We start from the raw sequence: 15946 nt of genomic DNA on the forward strand, positions 1-15946 counted from the left end.
AGAGTGGAAAGAACAGCACCCTTTCATGAAATAGAGTCATCCAAATGACTATTTGTATATAATGTTGTTGTGCACACATTTCTCCTCCCTCTTTAAACTAGCATTGCTTCTATAACAGTCACCATAACTCAATGGAAGACAGGTATATCATTGGCATTTTGAGTGTTTTCTGTTCGAGGTGAACTGGATTTTTTTAAATTCCGATGAAAACGCAAGTGATGGGCTCTTAAAACAGGAATGATCCACTGCAGTGAGATGCAGACAGGAAAAGAGATTGAAGACCAAGCAGGAAAGCTCAGAAAGAATCAGAAGAGAAGCCAAGGAATAAAGCATGTGTCTTTCCCTCCTGATGAGCAAATTGTATCTGGATTCGCTGAACACAGGGATTCAGGTAACAAGGGTAAGCTTGTTCAGTTGTGTATTACACTTCTGTGGTGATTTGATTTAATAAAAAAGAAAAAAATTATAATTACTGTCAAAATTTAACTTTTGACAGTAATTCAGAGCAGTATTGAGTTTATACAGAGAAGTTCAAATTCAAGCTCGCTATCTAACTTTCAAAACGATCTTAATTTTGTCGGTAAACAAGAGCTGTGACAGTTCAGGGTGAGCTCTGCCTTGTGCCAAATAAAACAGTGTAGAGAATGAATGAATGACTTGCAAACAAGCTACTTTTGGTTATGTTATGAGTGGCATCATTAAATATAACACTTTCTTAATAACTCACCACTGTCAGCAAGAGTGAAGATAAAGCTAGTAAGTTAATTATCTGTGGGGCATGTCTCGGGGAAAAGGTTAATGTATAGAATTATCTCACAAATGGGAAAGAAACCATTTGGCATGCCCGGCATCGAAAGTTGTATAATTTCACCGTTCAGTAGTGTTTGTTTATTTATGTATTTATTCATTTATTTATATCTTAACCTTTTGTTTTCCCATTCATTTATTTGCATTAACTTTATTTGTGTGATAATCTCCCCATCTGTTCAATGGTCTGTGGTTTCTAGAATAAAATTAGCTTATGTGTGGTCAACAGGACATATCTCTGCCAAGTAAAGTGGCTTGATATCTTTTGCAAGTACCAATACAAGAAACAACGATGGAACAACATAGTTTGGATAATTGCTTTTCAGCACCTTTCTTGAAAACCTGTAATATATGGTGTGTTTTCTGTTTATTCAACATTTATTTGGTCAGATTTCAGTGATTTGTTTTGAATATTATCTGATACATAAAACCAAATGGTTTACTCTGGTGACAGGGGTAACTTCAGAAGAGAACAGCCCTTAGCCCTCAAGATTGAAATCTTTGTGCAAAAGTGCCTGATTTAGGACAACTACAGAGTAGAGAAAACGATACAGAGAATAGGGTAAGTTGGAGGAGGTTTATGTGCTGTGCCAACCCCTGAAGGGAAAAGCCAAAAGGAAAAGAACAAGAAAGTAGAGAAAACAGGTTACTGCCCCTTTGGGTGCACCACAGCTAAAAATATCTATACAAGTGTGGCCTTTTCTGGTTGGCAAACTTCATAAAATGATGTTTGAGATGCTCTTCCGGTGAACGAATTGCAATAAAGTACCATCAATTGTAATATTGAGAACTATGGGGGCGGCGTGGCCCGGCGCAGGAGGCAGAGGAATCCTCTTTGAAACCGAACATTCCTGGTTTGATTCCCAGCTCCTCCTTGTGTGTCAAAGTGTTATTGAGCAAGACCCACAATGGGTTAATTTCAGAGAACAAATTACCCCATAAGAGTTAATAAAGGATAAATTATTATGTCCAAAAACTAACATCATAATACTTTTGTTTTAAAATCAGAGGAAATTCCCAATATTCACCCAAAAATAGTAACAGGGCCAAATCATTGGTCATAGCATGTCTGGCCCTGAGACATTAATCTAGATATCCCTCAGCATATGCCAATGGAGTATAAACAGAATGAACTACCATACTGTGCTTTTTTATGATTTCTTTTTTTATTAAGGACAAAAATAATTTGAATACCTATCACTGAAAGTCTGATTTGATCTTTGATTTGATTGTATCTCATATAATGTTTGAAAAATGAGACAATCCAGCTTTTGAAAGATAAATGTGTATATAAACATGTACCATTACATCAAGAATTCAGTCAATCAGGCTGTGTTTGACCAATCAACATGGTTAAACATCTGTTTTATTTCTCAGACAGACATTCATGTCCTTCTTAGTTCTCAATGACTGCACTCTTCTCTGAGGATCATTTTTCCATAGACACATGCATACACACAGAAACAAGGCGAGCGACAGAGAGAGAGAGAAAATGACAGACAGAGAAAACAAAGATTACCGTATGGCATTTGTCACACCCTTAACACTTTGAATGGTTTCTAGTGGTTCACTGGAATACAGAGACATTAAAGCAGTAAATCAGTCATTTTTTTCTGTTTTAGCTGACAGCTGCCTGAACATGACAGAGGTAAGAACGGCTTACCAGCAGAGCTGCAGCAAACACCAAGTTCAGCCCAGACCTCACATCCTGCACCAGCTCCAGGTATGATGTCTCACATTTCAATTCAGCTCCTCCTGTATGGCTGTCAAACAAAGAAGGAATGAGTGCTTTTGTATTTACTGTCCAATTCTGGTACTCTGCGCACCCAATGTGTGTGTGTGTGCCTGTGTGTGTGAATGTGTGTATCTAATCAGTTTTTGAGCCGGTGAGCAGAACAGTATTTGGTTCCACTTCACTATTTCAGATAGGTAGATATGTATAGCTACATTTTTCACACAGCCACATTATCAGTTTTTTTAACTGAGCTTTTAGTAGGCAGGAGTGTCTCAAGAAGTAGCAAAACATGAAATGCAAACAGGCTTTCAGCATCTTCCTCAATGATACCTCGACATGATCTCTGGAGGAGTCAAAAAATGTTAGTTTTCCATCTGGAAGATTGCAACTACACCACCTAAATCATGGCCTTTAAATCCAGTTATAAAATTTTTGAAGACTTTTTTCATCCACACAAGGATGTAATTTGTAAAGCTAAAGGTATATTCTTGACAGCAAGATAGATTTACTGAGGACTTTAAATCAATTTAAATGATTTTCTCATGTCAAATTTCAATCAATTGCTCTTTATAATGAAGTCTGAATCAAGGGCAGTGACAATTCTAGAAAATCTAAGGAAGTTTTCCAAACTATTGGTTCAAAATTAAATTTGAATGGCTTCAAAGTGATTTTAGTAAAATACCAACAACATCAAATTTAACAGTGCATGTGATACCCAACTATATAGAATTAATACCTGTATAAATAAACACACACATTCTCGCTCTCGCTCCCGCTATCTCTCTCTCTCTCTCTCCTTCGCTCTCTCTCTCTCACACACACACACACACACACACACACACATGCACGCATAAATGCTTTTCCTTTTAGCTTTGGCTTTTTTTAAACTTACCCATACTCTCGCTCTACTCCTTTCCTCCAATAAATAATCCATTTATAATTCATTTTATGTACACACTTACTTTACTTGCACCATCCGTGTTAAAGCACATTGCTCTCTACGCCCCCATGCATAAATTTTACTTGAGATCAAGGGGAATTATTTGTGGAAAATTAGAGACTTAGAAGTGCTTACATTAAGCGTACAGCCGCTGTATTATCTCTGAGGTGCTAATGAACCCAGTTGCATTCAAAACGAATGTAGGTGGTCCTCCTGAAAGAGTAAAATATGTATGGTTAAGCATTAGTTAAGAGGGGCAATATTTAGACCAAAAGGGTTTCATGCGAATGAATCCATAATAAGACGATTCAAAACCAAAAGACGAATGCCTAAAGAGCAAATTTATTAAATTAGGTCTTTTCAGGCGAGTGGCGATTCCCCTGAGGATAGGCAATGAAGACTATTTAAAGCTATTTTCATTGCACCCTTGGGCCCCTTTGCACTCCTTTGAAATGTTGTAAGTGGATAAAACACCATTGCTGTTGGTGACATCTTCATAGGAGTGGTAAACAATAATAGGCTGGAGCCAGCGGGTTCATGGCCACCATGCTTAAACACTCTGATTTTAATGTGCAAACTGTGAAGCCTCTATGTTTCTGTTTGGCTCCACGATTAGAGAACTAATTCAGATGATCAAGCTCTGTCTCTACATGAATGCTTTGGCACAAGGGAAGAGCTATACTGCAGTGATTTCTGTTCAGATAGATAAAATAGCTGAAAGACACTGGTTGCTAAAGCAGGTGGTCCTGTTTGGTCCATGTCTCAGTTCAGCTTTCCTTGGGGAGTAAAGGTTTGTTTGTACGAATCAGGGCATATTCACATTTACTGTGTTTAGGTGACACTCATGTTGTTTTAAGATAGGCTCTTAAACATTGCTTACAGGACACACCCAAAAGCAATAGGCAACCAAATAACTGCTGGAGAACAACAGGCCTCGAACAACCTAAAGAATCCAGGAGATTGTTTGGAATTCAAAGTATTTCTAGATAATAACAATGACATTTCTGTTTTTCTATGATTCACAGGGAAAAACATTTACGTATAATATAAGACAGAAAAAGCTCTGTGTAATTAAAACCTGAACAAAAATGCAAACACATTGTAATCATGAGTAAGTAGGTTGAACGCACCAACACAATGACACACAAACAAATCTATATGCTTTCATACATATGCCTATATGACTAAATGCCCACACAAATTTCTACCATAAATGAGTCTCAAATTGGTCATGTCAGGGGGTCACTGGAAGTAACATGATGAAAGATGATGTTCTTGAGTACCAACATGAATTATTGGGTAAATGACCAGCAGGGGCAACAAGTATTTGATACACTGCTGATTTTTCAGCTTTTCCATCTCGCAAAGAATGTAGAGGTCTGTAATTTTTATCAGAAATACTCTTCAACAGTGAGTGACTGAATCTAAAACAAAAAATCAGAAAATCACATTGTATGATTTTTGAATAATTAATTTGCTTTTAATGCATGACATAAGTATCTGATCACCTACCAACCAGTAAGAATAGCAGCTCTCACAGACCTATTAGGCCTTCTTTAAGAGCGCTCCTGCTCTACCTGTATTAACTGCACAAGTTTGCAACCGTTACCTGTATACAAGACACCTGTCGACACACTCAAACAACCTCCGACCCCTCCACAATGGCTAAGACCAGAGAGCTATGTAAGGACATCAGGGATAAAATTGTAGACTTGGAGAAAGCTGGGATGGGCTACAGGACAAGAGGCAACAATTGTTGGCACAATTATTAGAAAATGGACGAAGTTCAAGATGATGGTCAATCTCCCTCGGTCTGGGGCTCCATGCAAGATCTCACCTCGCGGGGCATCAAAGATCATGAGGAAGGTGAGGGATCAGTCCAGAACTACACGGCTGGACCACAGTTCAAAGAAAACCTTTAGTAACACACTACACTGTCATGGATTAAAGTCCCGCAGTGCACGCAAGATGCCCCTGCTCAAGCCAGCACATGCCCAGGCCTGTCAGAAGTTTGCCAGTGACCACCTGGATGATCCAGAGCAGGAATGGAAGAAGGTCATGTTGTCTGATGAGACAAAAATAGAGCTTTTTGGTCTAAACTCCACTCGCCATTTTTGGAGGAAGAAGAAGGACGATTAAAACCCCAAGAACACCATCCCAACTGTGAAGCGGTGGAAATCTCATTCTTTTGGGATGCTTTTCTGCAAAGGGGACAGAACGACTGCACCGTATTAAGGGGAGGATGGATGGGGTCATGGATCGCACGATCTTGGCCAACAGTCTCCTTCCCATAAGAGCCTTGAAGATGGGTCGTGGCTGGGTCTTCCAGCATGACAACGACCCGAAACACAGCCAGGGGAACTAAGGAGAGGCTCTATAACACGCATCTCAAGGTCCTGGAGTGGCCTAGCTAGTCTCCAGACATGAACCAAATAGAAAATCTTTGAAGGGAGCTGAAAGTTCAGATTGCCCTGTGACTGCCCCGAAACCTGAAGGATCTGGAGAAGATCTGTTTGGAGGAGAGTGACAAAATTCCTTATGAAGTGTGTCCAAACCTGATCAAGAACTGCAAGAAATGTCTGATCTCTGTAATTGCCTACAAAGTTCTCGTTACCAAATATTAAGTTCTGTTTTTCTGATGTATCGAATACTTATGCCATGCCTTAAAATCATACTGTGTGTTTTTCTGGAGTTTTGTTTTAGATTCTGTCACTCATAGTTGAAGAGTACCTATGATAAAAATGACAGACCTCTACATGCTTTGTAAGAGGGAAAAGCAGAAAAATCAGCAGTGTATCAAATACTTGTTCTCCTCACCATAAGTTAATAGGATGAAATGCGAGAAATTGAAAAATATTTTTTTCATATACAATCCTCAAAGCGGAATTCATACAGATGCTAAATCATAATTTTTGAAATTCTGTGTGGTTTATCTTCATACATAAATATTGTATTATCACAGCTTAGAGTATATTTGGCCATTTTAATTTAATATGCTTTTTATTGTATTAGATTTTATTTAGATTTATTTCCTTTCACCTCTTGTCACATATCCCTTAAAGGCAACCCTGGAAAAACTTAACCCTGATTCTCAGATGGTTGAACTAAGAAGTTTCTTGTTTTAATTTTTGTACATCAGTCTGCAAAACTTAATTTTTGACCATGAACAGTTCCTCTCAAAAAAGCTGTTCTCCCCTTTACAGGACTTTTTTTCTTTATAACCTGAAAGAAAAATACATTTTTTGCCTGGCTCTGGTACAACTTATCTTACTTATCACAATATGCTTCCCCTTCACAAACAAAGAGAAATTAATGATCTCACCACAATGCAGCTCGTTGTTGAATAGATAAACAGATTGGCTCACTCTTCCTTGTTCCCTAATGTGCTGTGGTTTAGTGATTGATTTATTTCCATTTCTGGAGGAAAAAAAAAATAATATATTGCTTCTCAACTCAGAGTGAAGTCTCTACCGGCCCTTCAAACACAAAAGAAATCTAAATGGAGAAAAAGCTTAAACTGTTGGGTTTGTATTCTTTCCATGACATTTGAAGCATAAGCTGGGAATGACTTGCATGTTGGCAGTTCTTCTAATGAACAGCTTAGCGCTTGTTTCCCTTGCAGATTTTTCAGTTGACTGGACTGAAGAGAAATCAATTACGGCAACTTAACTTTCATTATTTATCCTTCAGCTGTGGAAATGAAGAAAGAAAGGAAAAAAATACATCTCCCACTCTTCATAGGGTCAGATATAGATTCCCAGAGATGTTTTCCTGGGACGAATCCCTGGGAGGGAGGAGGAGGAGGGGGAAGGAGGGTGAGGCGGAGGAGGAGGAGGAGGAGGAGGAGGAGGAGGAGAGATGCTCGGGGTAGGAAAGACAGAATCCCACCAGAAATGAGAAGACAAGAGAGAATCTGTTTTCACAGACCACCGCTGCTTTCTCAGCTCTTTTGATTAGCATTAATGTTGCACTGCGGAGGAGCGGTTATAGCTCCTTGCACACACACACATACACACACACACACACATACACACACACACACACACACACACACACCCATACATATATACACGCATAGAGAGAGAAGGAGATCTGTCTGTGTAATTCTGAGGGGAGCATTTTTTTTTCGTCTCTCTTTTAAATTAAATGCATGCTGATTGTTATTGCAGCCCCCCTTCCCCTCCTCCCCCTTGTCTGTAGAGCTGTCGGCAGCAAGGTAAATTTCTCCAAGTACGGCACTACTTTCCTCGGTGGTTGTTGGCGGCTCTTGCATGCAAAATAAAAGGAAACACAGGAGAGGAGAGAGGGGGCGGCAGAGTGCTCCTGTGTGCATCTGAATACGGGGGCTTATCGGGGACCAGCAGGGGGACCGGACATATGTCGCTCCTCTCATTACAGGCCCAGACAGTGATAACGGGAGGTTTAGTGGCGCATTTGAAATGCTGTAAAGCAGCAATCACATGCAAAGAGAGAGAGAGAGAAAGAGAGAGGGAGAGAGAGTGTGTAAGGGTCGGGGTTAGGATCATTGAGGGGCCTGCAGCGAACACGTCCTGACCCCAATCACACACTCGACACTTGCCGCCCCATGCTTTATTTAAAACCATCCTGACTCCAGAGCTGCTCCATTGTAGTTTTACACAATTTTACCTTAATGCTGTTCGGGAAGCACAACGCATAACTGAAACAGGATAAAACAGCATCTTTGGTGTAAAAGACTCTATTTAACATTCTCAGACGCTAATTGAATTCAGGGCTGTTGCCGTTAAGCTGAATGGCACGTGTGATGCACTATTAGGGTGAATTGAATTTGCATGGTCGGGTAGTCCCACATGTAATATGAGTGCTTTGTAAGAGGGATAATATTACAGGTTCACACGGGGGAGACGAACTGTCACCAAAATGACCACATTTGGTGTAAAAAGGCCGTTTTAATCCCAGTGAACACATAAAGAATCGTTAAAGCTCTCACGCTCGTGTTTATGTAAATGATATGCTAATCACCCCGTTTCCTCCACATTACATTGTTTGCAGACACAAATTTACCCTCCTCACTTCAGATTTACCCCACGACTGCGTTGGAGGTACAATTCATTTAAGAGGTCGAACGACCCAAATATGATACAACATCCTGATATGCCAGGAATCACGATATGAGGAGTATCTCCCTGCATGCCATTATTCTGCACATTTTAATTTAATTTCAATTACGTCTTTTTAAGGATAACCATTGGCCTTTGAAGGGAAGTCACTCATTTAGTAGAAAACCAAGGGGCTACTGTGGGTGATAACATGACCCAAGAGAAAAAGATTCATTGAGCTTTACCTTTGAGAAAATTAAAATAAAACATCAAATATCATTGAATTTAATATTCAGGCGCGATCAGAGTTATTGGCGGAACCAGTCATTTATAAAAATGTTTAAGACATTCGTTTTTTTTCTTTCCCCACTGGTGTGGCTTGATACAATAACCCTGTTTTAAAACCTGACTATATCTGCTGTATTACCTCACGGCTGAATCCTATGAAGCACCGTGGCTGCCGGCTCTGCATGGTGGGGGGATTATGAGGCACAATTATAAATGGCATAACTACCTGACTTACAACTAATGGAGTAGCAGACGGCATTCACAACACATCATTGGAGATTCACTTTCAATATATGATAAAACACACCAAAGGGGACATTTGTATGACCACAAAATTAATTTTCCATATGTTGGTCGGTTATTGATTTCAGTTGTGAATGGCATACATTTGGCTTCTATACATGAAAATAATTGAATAGGGAATTATTAAAAGATAAAATACTTAGAGCTTGCAAAATATAATACATATTTCATCGTTTTAAATATAAATGAAATATCATTTAAGAAAATAATCTAAACAGATTTACTAATTTACGTGAAATTGCTTCTCTGAATGTCTCCCTGAAATAATCAAAGGAACAGTGAATTACCAGTTTGAGGGCATATCTAAACATTTTACACATGGGAAGCATTTGTTATTTGTACGATAAGACTGATAAAATTTATAAGTTAAAAAGTAAACTGATATTTCTTGTTTATTGGCATGAAGCACTGTGGCATCATTGAAAAGTGACTACTATGAAATCCCATTTAAGTGTTTGACTGACTAATTACTATATCAATAGTATTAGTCCCTATGGATGAACCTTTAATTGAGGAATGTCATGGCTTTACAGTTGTTCAGCAGAAAGGTAATTTAAATTGATGTTTCCCTCGTGACCCGTATTATTTTTTTGTATTATGTAATTTTCACTATGGATGATTATATGTATACATAACGGATTAATATGTGGCCTTTGTTTTGTCTCTGTATAAAATTCCTTTTAATATGCACTATTTGTCCAACTAATAGATTTCTTTTACATAAAGAATTTGATTTAAAAACATGGTCATTACTCTTCACCTTTATAACCCTCCTATATATTTTTTATATAAAAATAATTATTTACAATTAGTTTATTAAAAATGCAAGAGATCCATGTGCAAAAACTTCAGTGATACAGCAATTTGAGAATCCCTTAGCACAGGCTACCCTTTGAGTGCCTAACAAATCCAAATGAGAAATTGTTTAGATGGCATTGTTTTGGAAAAGATGGAAATAATTTTTGCTGCCCTTCGCTAATGATGGTTGTCGAGAAGTTTGTAACAAATTCAGAAATAGTTCTGAGGTCCCTTGCCACTTTGATTCGTACTTCTTGACACACACACACACACACACACACACACACACACACACACACACACACACATCATTACATGTGACTCAAGATACTAAAAGTATGTTTGTGTATGTGTATGTTTTATACAAAGTTGCACTCTCTACATACATGTCTGAAGATTGTCACTGGTCCAAGTCACAGTACTTGTTGATAAATGTTATGGCAACTGGACTTCATTTCTGGAAGAGGTCTCATCTCTCCGGCTTCTTCAGTTTCGTCAGAGCATGCTGTGTATTCCAAACTTAGTGCGGCAAAATTAAAGGGATGTTGGAAATACTTTGAAAGTCAATTAGAAATTTGTGTACATTTTTGGGATTTTCTCCTTTTTATTGAGAAATGAAGTTACTCATTTTGCCCGCGCTCTCTCCAGACATTGCAGCTTTAATTGCTAATTGTTAACAGCGAATGAATACATTTGCATATTAATGAGTTCCCAATTAACATTTTTAATTTGCCGCCTTCAAAGAGTATGAGATAAAAGGTCGTGTTATTTTAAATAATTTATCCTTTATTGCAGAAAAGATGCTGAGAAAGAGCTCAGAGAAATGCACATTTAAAATACATACAAGTATATGTGTGTTTTCTATCTGTTAATTAAATGGGCTAAAAGGAAAAAAAATGGCGCACTCAAACACTTTTTAATACAAAGCCACCGCAGAGACAGATCAGCGGATGGCTGAGTGAAGAATGCACCAGAGATGACTTCTGTGGAGTTTGGAAACCAGATCTCCCCCTCTCCATCTCTTCCTGCTGAGTGTGTGTGTGTGTTGATGTGTGTGTTGGGTAGGGAAAGCTTTTCGTTTTATCACTCCATTTTGTCCCCTCTCCCTCTTGACACATCAATTGCTTTGGCAGCCGGTGCCTTCAGTTTCCGTCTTTCACCATGAGGCAGCAGCGAGTGGCGAGGAAAGGAACAAGTTTAGAAATTCATTAAGATGAAAAACAGCCGCCACTGTATTTCTTCTGTTGGTGGAGGAAGTGCCGTGTGCTGGTGTGTGTGTGTATATGTGTGTGTGTGTGTGTGTGTGGGTGTGTCACATTTCCTGTCTTTCTCTTTATGTGTATATTTAAGAGTGTGATGTAGGCATTCACTTCTTGCAAATCCTTACTGAGCATCATTTATTGGTTCAGCGCCACAAACATAACTGTTTCACAAGGAGCTGCCAGCCATCAGTGAAACAATAAAAACTAGACCCCGAGATTTTTGTTCCCGAGCAACAAATTTATATTGAAAAAAGTGGTACAAAGCACTTTAATCATATCAAGTATTAGTCTTTTATACGTGTAGTTTGTGAGACTTTTACAACCACAGTTAGACTGTCATTGTGGACAATGTGTTACAATTTTAATGTTAAGGCCAATTGGATTTCCCAATTATTAGAATTTTGTTCATTGAAGAATATCATAGTTTAGAATGGCAGTCAGCAAAGATGAAGTCTGACATATTTTTTCGATTGACAATCCATTAGAAAAAAAAGGCTCACTCACCTTTTACTGTCCACTAAATTAACCCTGAATGGCCCACTGGACTGGATTTGTAGGATACCTTTAAACAAACATAATGACAGCGATAGCAGAGGCTAGCATTTATTTTTTGCACATTTAATGTATTTAGCATGAGAAAAAAAAAACTGATGCCCATACATAAGGATACATCCTGCTACACCATTTCCATAGGTGCAGTGGAAATTGCCATGCATAGAAATGTTAGACTAAAAAGCAATAACAAGCAGAAAATTATGTCCATTGACCAATTTCTATTCTGTCATTATCTATGTTAGAAAATGTAAAAAAAATCTTAAAAGAATGTATGAATGTGAAGATTGTAGGACACCTATCATATCCACCCAGAATGGTGACGGACAGCACTAATTGTCAAACTGAAAGATACTGGTAAACAAACTTCTTCAAATTCACTGTATGTAGTACATGTTTTGTGGTATAAATTAAAAGTAAATCAAGAAATAAAACACAAATATCATGTTACAAGTTATGTGCATGTACTGCAGCGTGTGGATTCCCCTGTTGTCACACTGTGTGAGAATGTCTACACACAAGAGTGTTGCAGTTAAGATGATTACGGGGGGGAAATTCAACCACCTCTACCAAGTACACACCAGCCTCTTGTATACATAAACAGTGCAATTTATGTCCTATTGATCCATCTAATTCCTTCAACGGGAGCACATTATGGCCGTCGTCCTTTTTGTCTCTCCTCTCAGCAGCACAAGAGCTGAGCAAGGAGAGCTTTCCAATGCCTTTTGTACTCTCTGTGTCCCTTTGAACATGAATCATATTTAGCAACCAGAGAGGAAACAAGAAGCCATTTGCAAATAAGAAGGCACCGATCCAGCCAGCCAGCCAGCAACGATGAGTCGGAGTACTGAAAGCAGCCTCAACACGGTGCTTTGACTGATGTGAGGTGGTGAAGAAGATGCAAGACTTTTCTGCCCACAGCCTAGTAGTCATATATTTATACATCATTTTTGTTTTTGTTAAAGATGGAAGAAAAATGTTACACTAAACAAATATTTGGCACACAAAAAAGTTCTAAAGGGAGTACATTAAAATTGATGGAACACACAATATAAGAAATATTTCACCACTATGTATGTATGCATGTATTATTTATTGATTTATTTATATCTCTATTTACTTACTATTAATTTCAAATGGATTCTCTACCAGTAAATAGCTCTACAGAAAACTGACGTTAAATAAAATTGAAATTATGAACATATGAGGAAAATGATCCTCAGTCTTACAATGAAAATCCACCTCATTTGGACTGTGTGATGGTACGTGGCAAAATCAGATATGCTAAATCCTGTTTGGGCCGTGGAAATGTTAGATAAGGTTTCTCAAACAGCACCGCTTTAAATGAACGAAAACAAGAAGATGTTGAGTTAAAAAAAGTGAAAAATGCACGTCCATGTCAGACTGACTTGCAGGGAAAAAGACGCTGAGTGAAAACTAGGTTTCTGAGGCCTGGAAGGCAAAGATGAACAGAACGTTTGACTACAAAGTGACAAACCAATATAATGAAATAGGGAGAAAGGGCACAAAGTTATGTTGTTAATTATTTATACGGGGAAACTTTTTTGTTTTGTTTCCCTCCATCATTTTCAAAATATTAAATATGAAAATTAGAATAATAAATATCTGAACATGTTTCCTAAATAACTGATGGATATGGTTCTCTTTGAATGAGGAACTATGCCACATCCAAGTAGGGGGTTAGTGGTGTAAAATTTTAGGTTAAACACACATAAAGATATAGCATGAATAGGATATCATCATTATACTGTATCATTTCCCTTAATCTAGTATCTTACTCAATGAAAATTACATTCAAATTCGCAAGATGTCTGGAGTTTACGTTTATAAATGGAAATTATTGGGGAAATAAGCTTATTAATTTATTATAAAAATCAAGATGAAGTTTAGATTCTGATTGGATATTCATCAATCGAGGAAATTAACTACAATGATGATAATATATATCTGTTTACATATTAGACACTCCAATAAATACAGTGCCATCTAAACACCTCACAGTTCTGAACACCTAAAAACAATTAAAGGTTCAACATGATGGAATGAGCTGTGATTTTACTGCATATAAGAGCCCACCTATAAATCTTATCTTTCATCACAATTCTAGTAATGTTCTTATAGGACTCAAATAATGCATTTTCTACAGTTTGGAAAAAAATAAGATACTAATATAAATTTATAACACAATTTTTGTCAATTAGAATTAGGTTCAACATATATTTGTTGACCAGTGTGATAAAAGAAAAAAAACAAAGGGAGAAGAACACTGGCCAGTCTTTTACAACAATGTTCCTCTTTTCAAAGTTTGCACTTTAAAGCGTATTAATGTATAAAATTATCTACCACAGTGGAGATCATTCAGATACAGCTCAAAAATATTGTAAAACCTAAAAAAGAAGCCCCCGTCCTGCCTTTCAAAACAGACTCAGAAGCAAAGTGAAGCTTCACATCTTTTATTTACTCACTTTGGGGCCCCCTAGTGGCTCCTGATGCACATCCTGCTTGAAGCGCCATGATATTTTACTTTTATTTAATTCAATTTGCTATTAAACAGGCCGTGCCGAACCTTGGTTGATCATATCAAAGCCGATGAACCACATTCTTTACTTTTAAAACATTTTGTCATTTCATAAGAGTACCTGGTTTAACATGCTCCTATTCCGTCGAACCCTCTCCTGATACCTCCCCTCTTGTCTAATCAAATCTCATTTTACATCATCCAGAAAAGGAAGCTTAAGAAATAATAACCTTGTTCCCCTTCTTGTTTTGCTTGTCAATAGGCAAATAAATAAATAAATAAATATAAGTGCTCCACCAACCGCACAAGTTTGCCACCTCCGGTGATTGATGCAGTCAAATTAGATGTATGTGGAACACTGGCTCTGGCAAATGAACACATCAACTGATGACCAGCTGTTTCTAATTATTATACACTGGTTAATTAGGACGCCGTGTCACCATCAACGGCGGCAGTAAACTGTGTGAAATTTATAATTCATGCGCTGGCTCCCAATAAGCCTCCCTGATCAAACTGCTACAGTGCAGTGTGGATGGAGAGGCCGTGCGGAAAGAGACAGGGGAGGGTGGTTGGTGCACTCTCACTGCCAAATATCTGTGTGCGTGCGTGCATGTGTGTGTGTGTGTGTGTGTGTGCGTTTCTCGCATTTCCTTCACACCTCCTGCTTTTGCCCCTCTCTCTTCTTGTCTCTCTCCCAGCAGGGTATGTGTGTAGGTGGCGGTGTGAAATGTCTGGATCTCAAAGGTAAGCTCAACACCTCACTCCATTATTATTAAATATGACTGAGGCTGTTATGTGATGTTCATGATACATATAATTTTCTACATGTAAAACATTGGTAATGTTTTATATATTTGATAAAAGTTTAATCGTGAGATTTATCTAACGAGAGACCAATAAATTTTGCTATATCTGTGTTGTGCGTGTGTGTGATATTTTTGATACTGCACCTTAATATGCCCAAATCAATTTGGATCCAATCCAAACACTAAATGCTAATCATGGTCTCAATCCTGCTGAGACATAAAGCAAACCCTTGAATTTATTTGTAATCATTACAATAAATTAAAGTGGATATCACTTCAAATACTGATCTCAAACCAAAATCCTAAACTAAACTCGACAACAGTTCTTCTAACAAAATTTCACATTAGCAAGGTTTAAATCTTTGCTTGTTAAATCCTTCAATTAAATACAATTGCAAGCCTTTCACAAAATAAACATAGTCTTGATCCAAATTGCAACACATTTTTCTTTTGAATAGTTTATTTCTACAAACTTTAAATTCCTCCAAAAATATCCATGCACAATTCGAAGAAATCGAAACATACGGACTGAAAATAGATTTCCTTGGAAAAAGGAGGAAAAATCATATACTGAATTAGATACCGTCATTATGCACACATTACTCAGAAAAGAATACAGATCTTCAAATCTCTTAAAAATCACAATGTGAATCAATTTGCTTAAATAAAGTAAGTTAGAAGAGAGACTTTGTCACGTGCAGTTTTAAGAACATTTGATTTTGTATTTAAAAAATCAGCAATAAGTATTGCTGGAAAAAAATAGCAGCTTTGGAAAATGCTGTGATTTTGTGCTGGCTTTTAATTTGCACAAGGGTCATCATTTAAGAGATTGGTGTTT

General features: G+C 37.7%; 1 protein-coding gene across 1 annotated transcript in view; it reads left to right on the plus strand.

The window, feature by feature from the left end:
- The first annotated feature begins 237 nt into the window (after positions 1–237).
- LOC147226268 (protein phosphatase 1 regulatory subunit 37) overlaps positions 238–15946 on the plus strand; it is a 51874-nt gene continuing 36165 nt past the window's right edge. The window contains exons 1-5 of the mRNA XM_086161098.1: positions 238–400; positions 2430–2530; positions 5433–5537; positions 5978–6070; positions 15001–15046. Coding sequence (XP_086017224.1) covers positions 238–400; positions 2430–2530; positions 5433–5537; positions 5978–6070; positions 15001–15046 — 508 coding nt within the window. The remainder of the gene's footprint in view (positions 401–2429; positions 2531–5432; positions 5538–5977; positions 6071–15000; positions 15047–15946) is intronic.

Source organism: Fistularia commersonii, chromosome 15, assembly GCF_037954325.1.
Source record: "Fistularia commersonii isolate RoL2024-O1a breed Wild chromosome 15, RoL_Fcom_v1.0, whole genome shotgun sequence".
Lineage (NCBI taxonomy): Eukaryota > Metazoa > Chordata > Actinopteri > Syngnathiformes > Fistulariidae > Fistularia > Fistularia commersonii.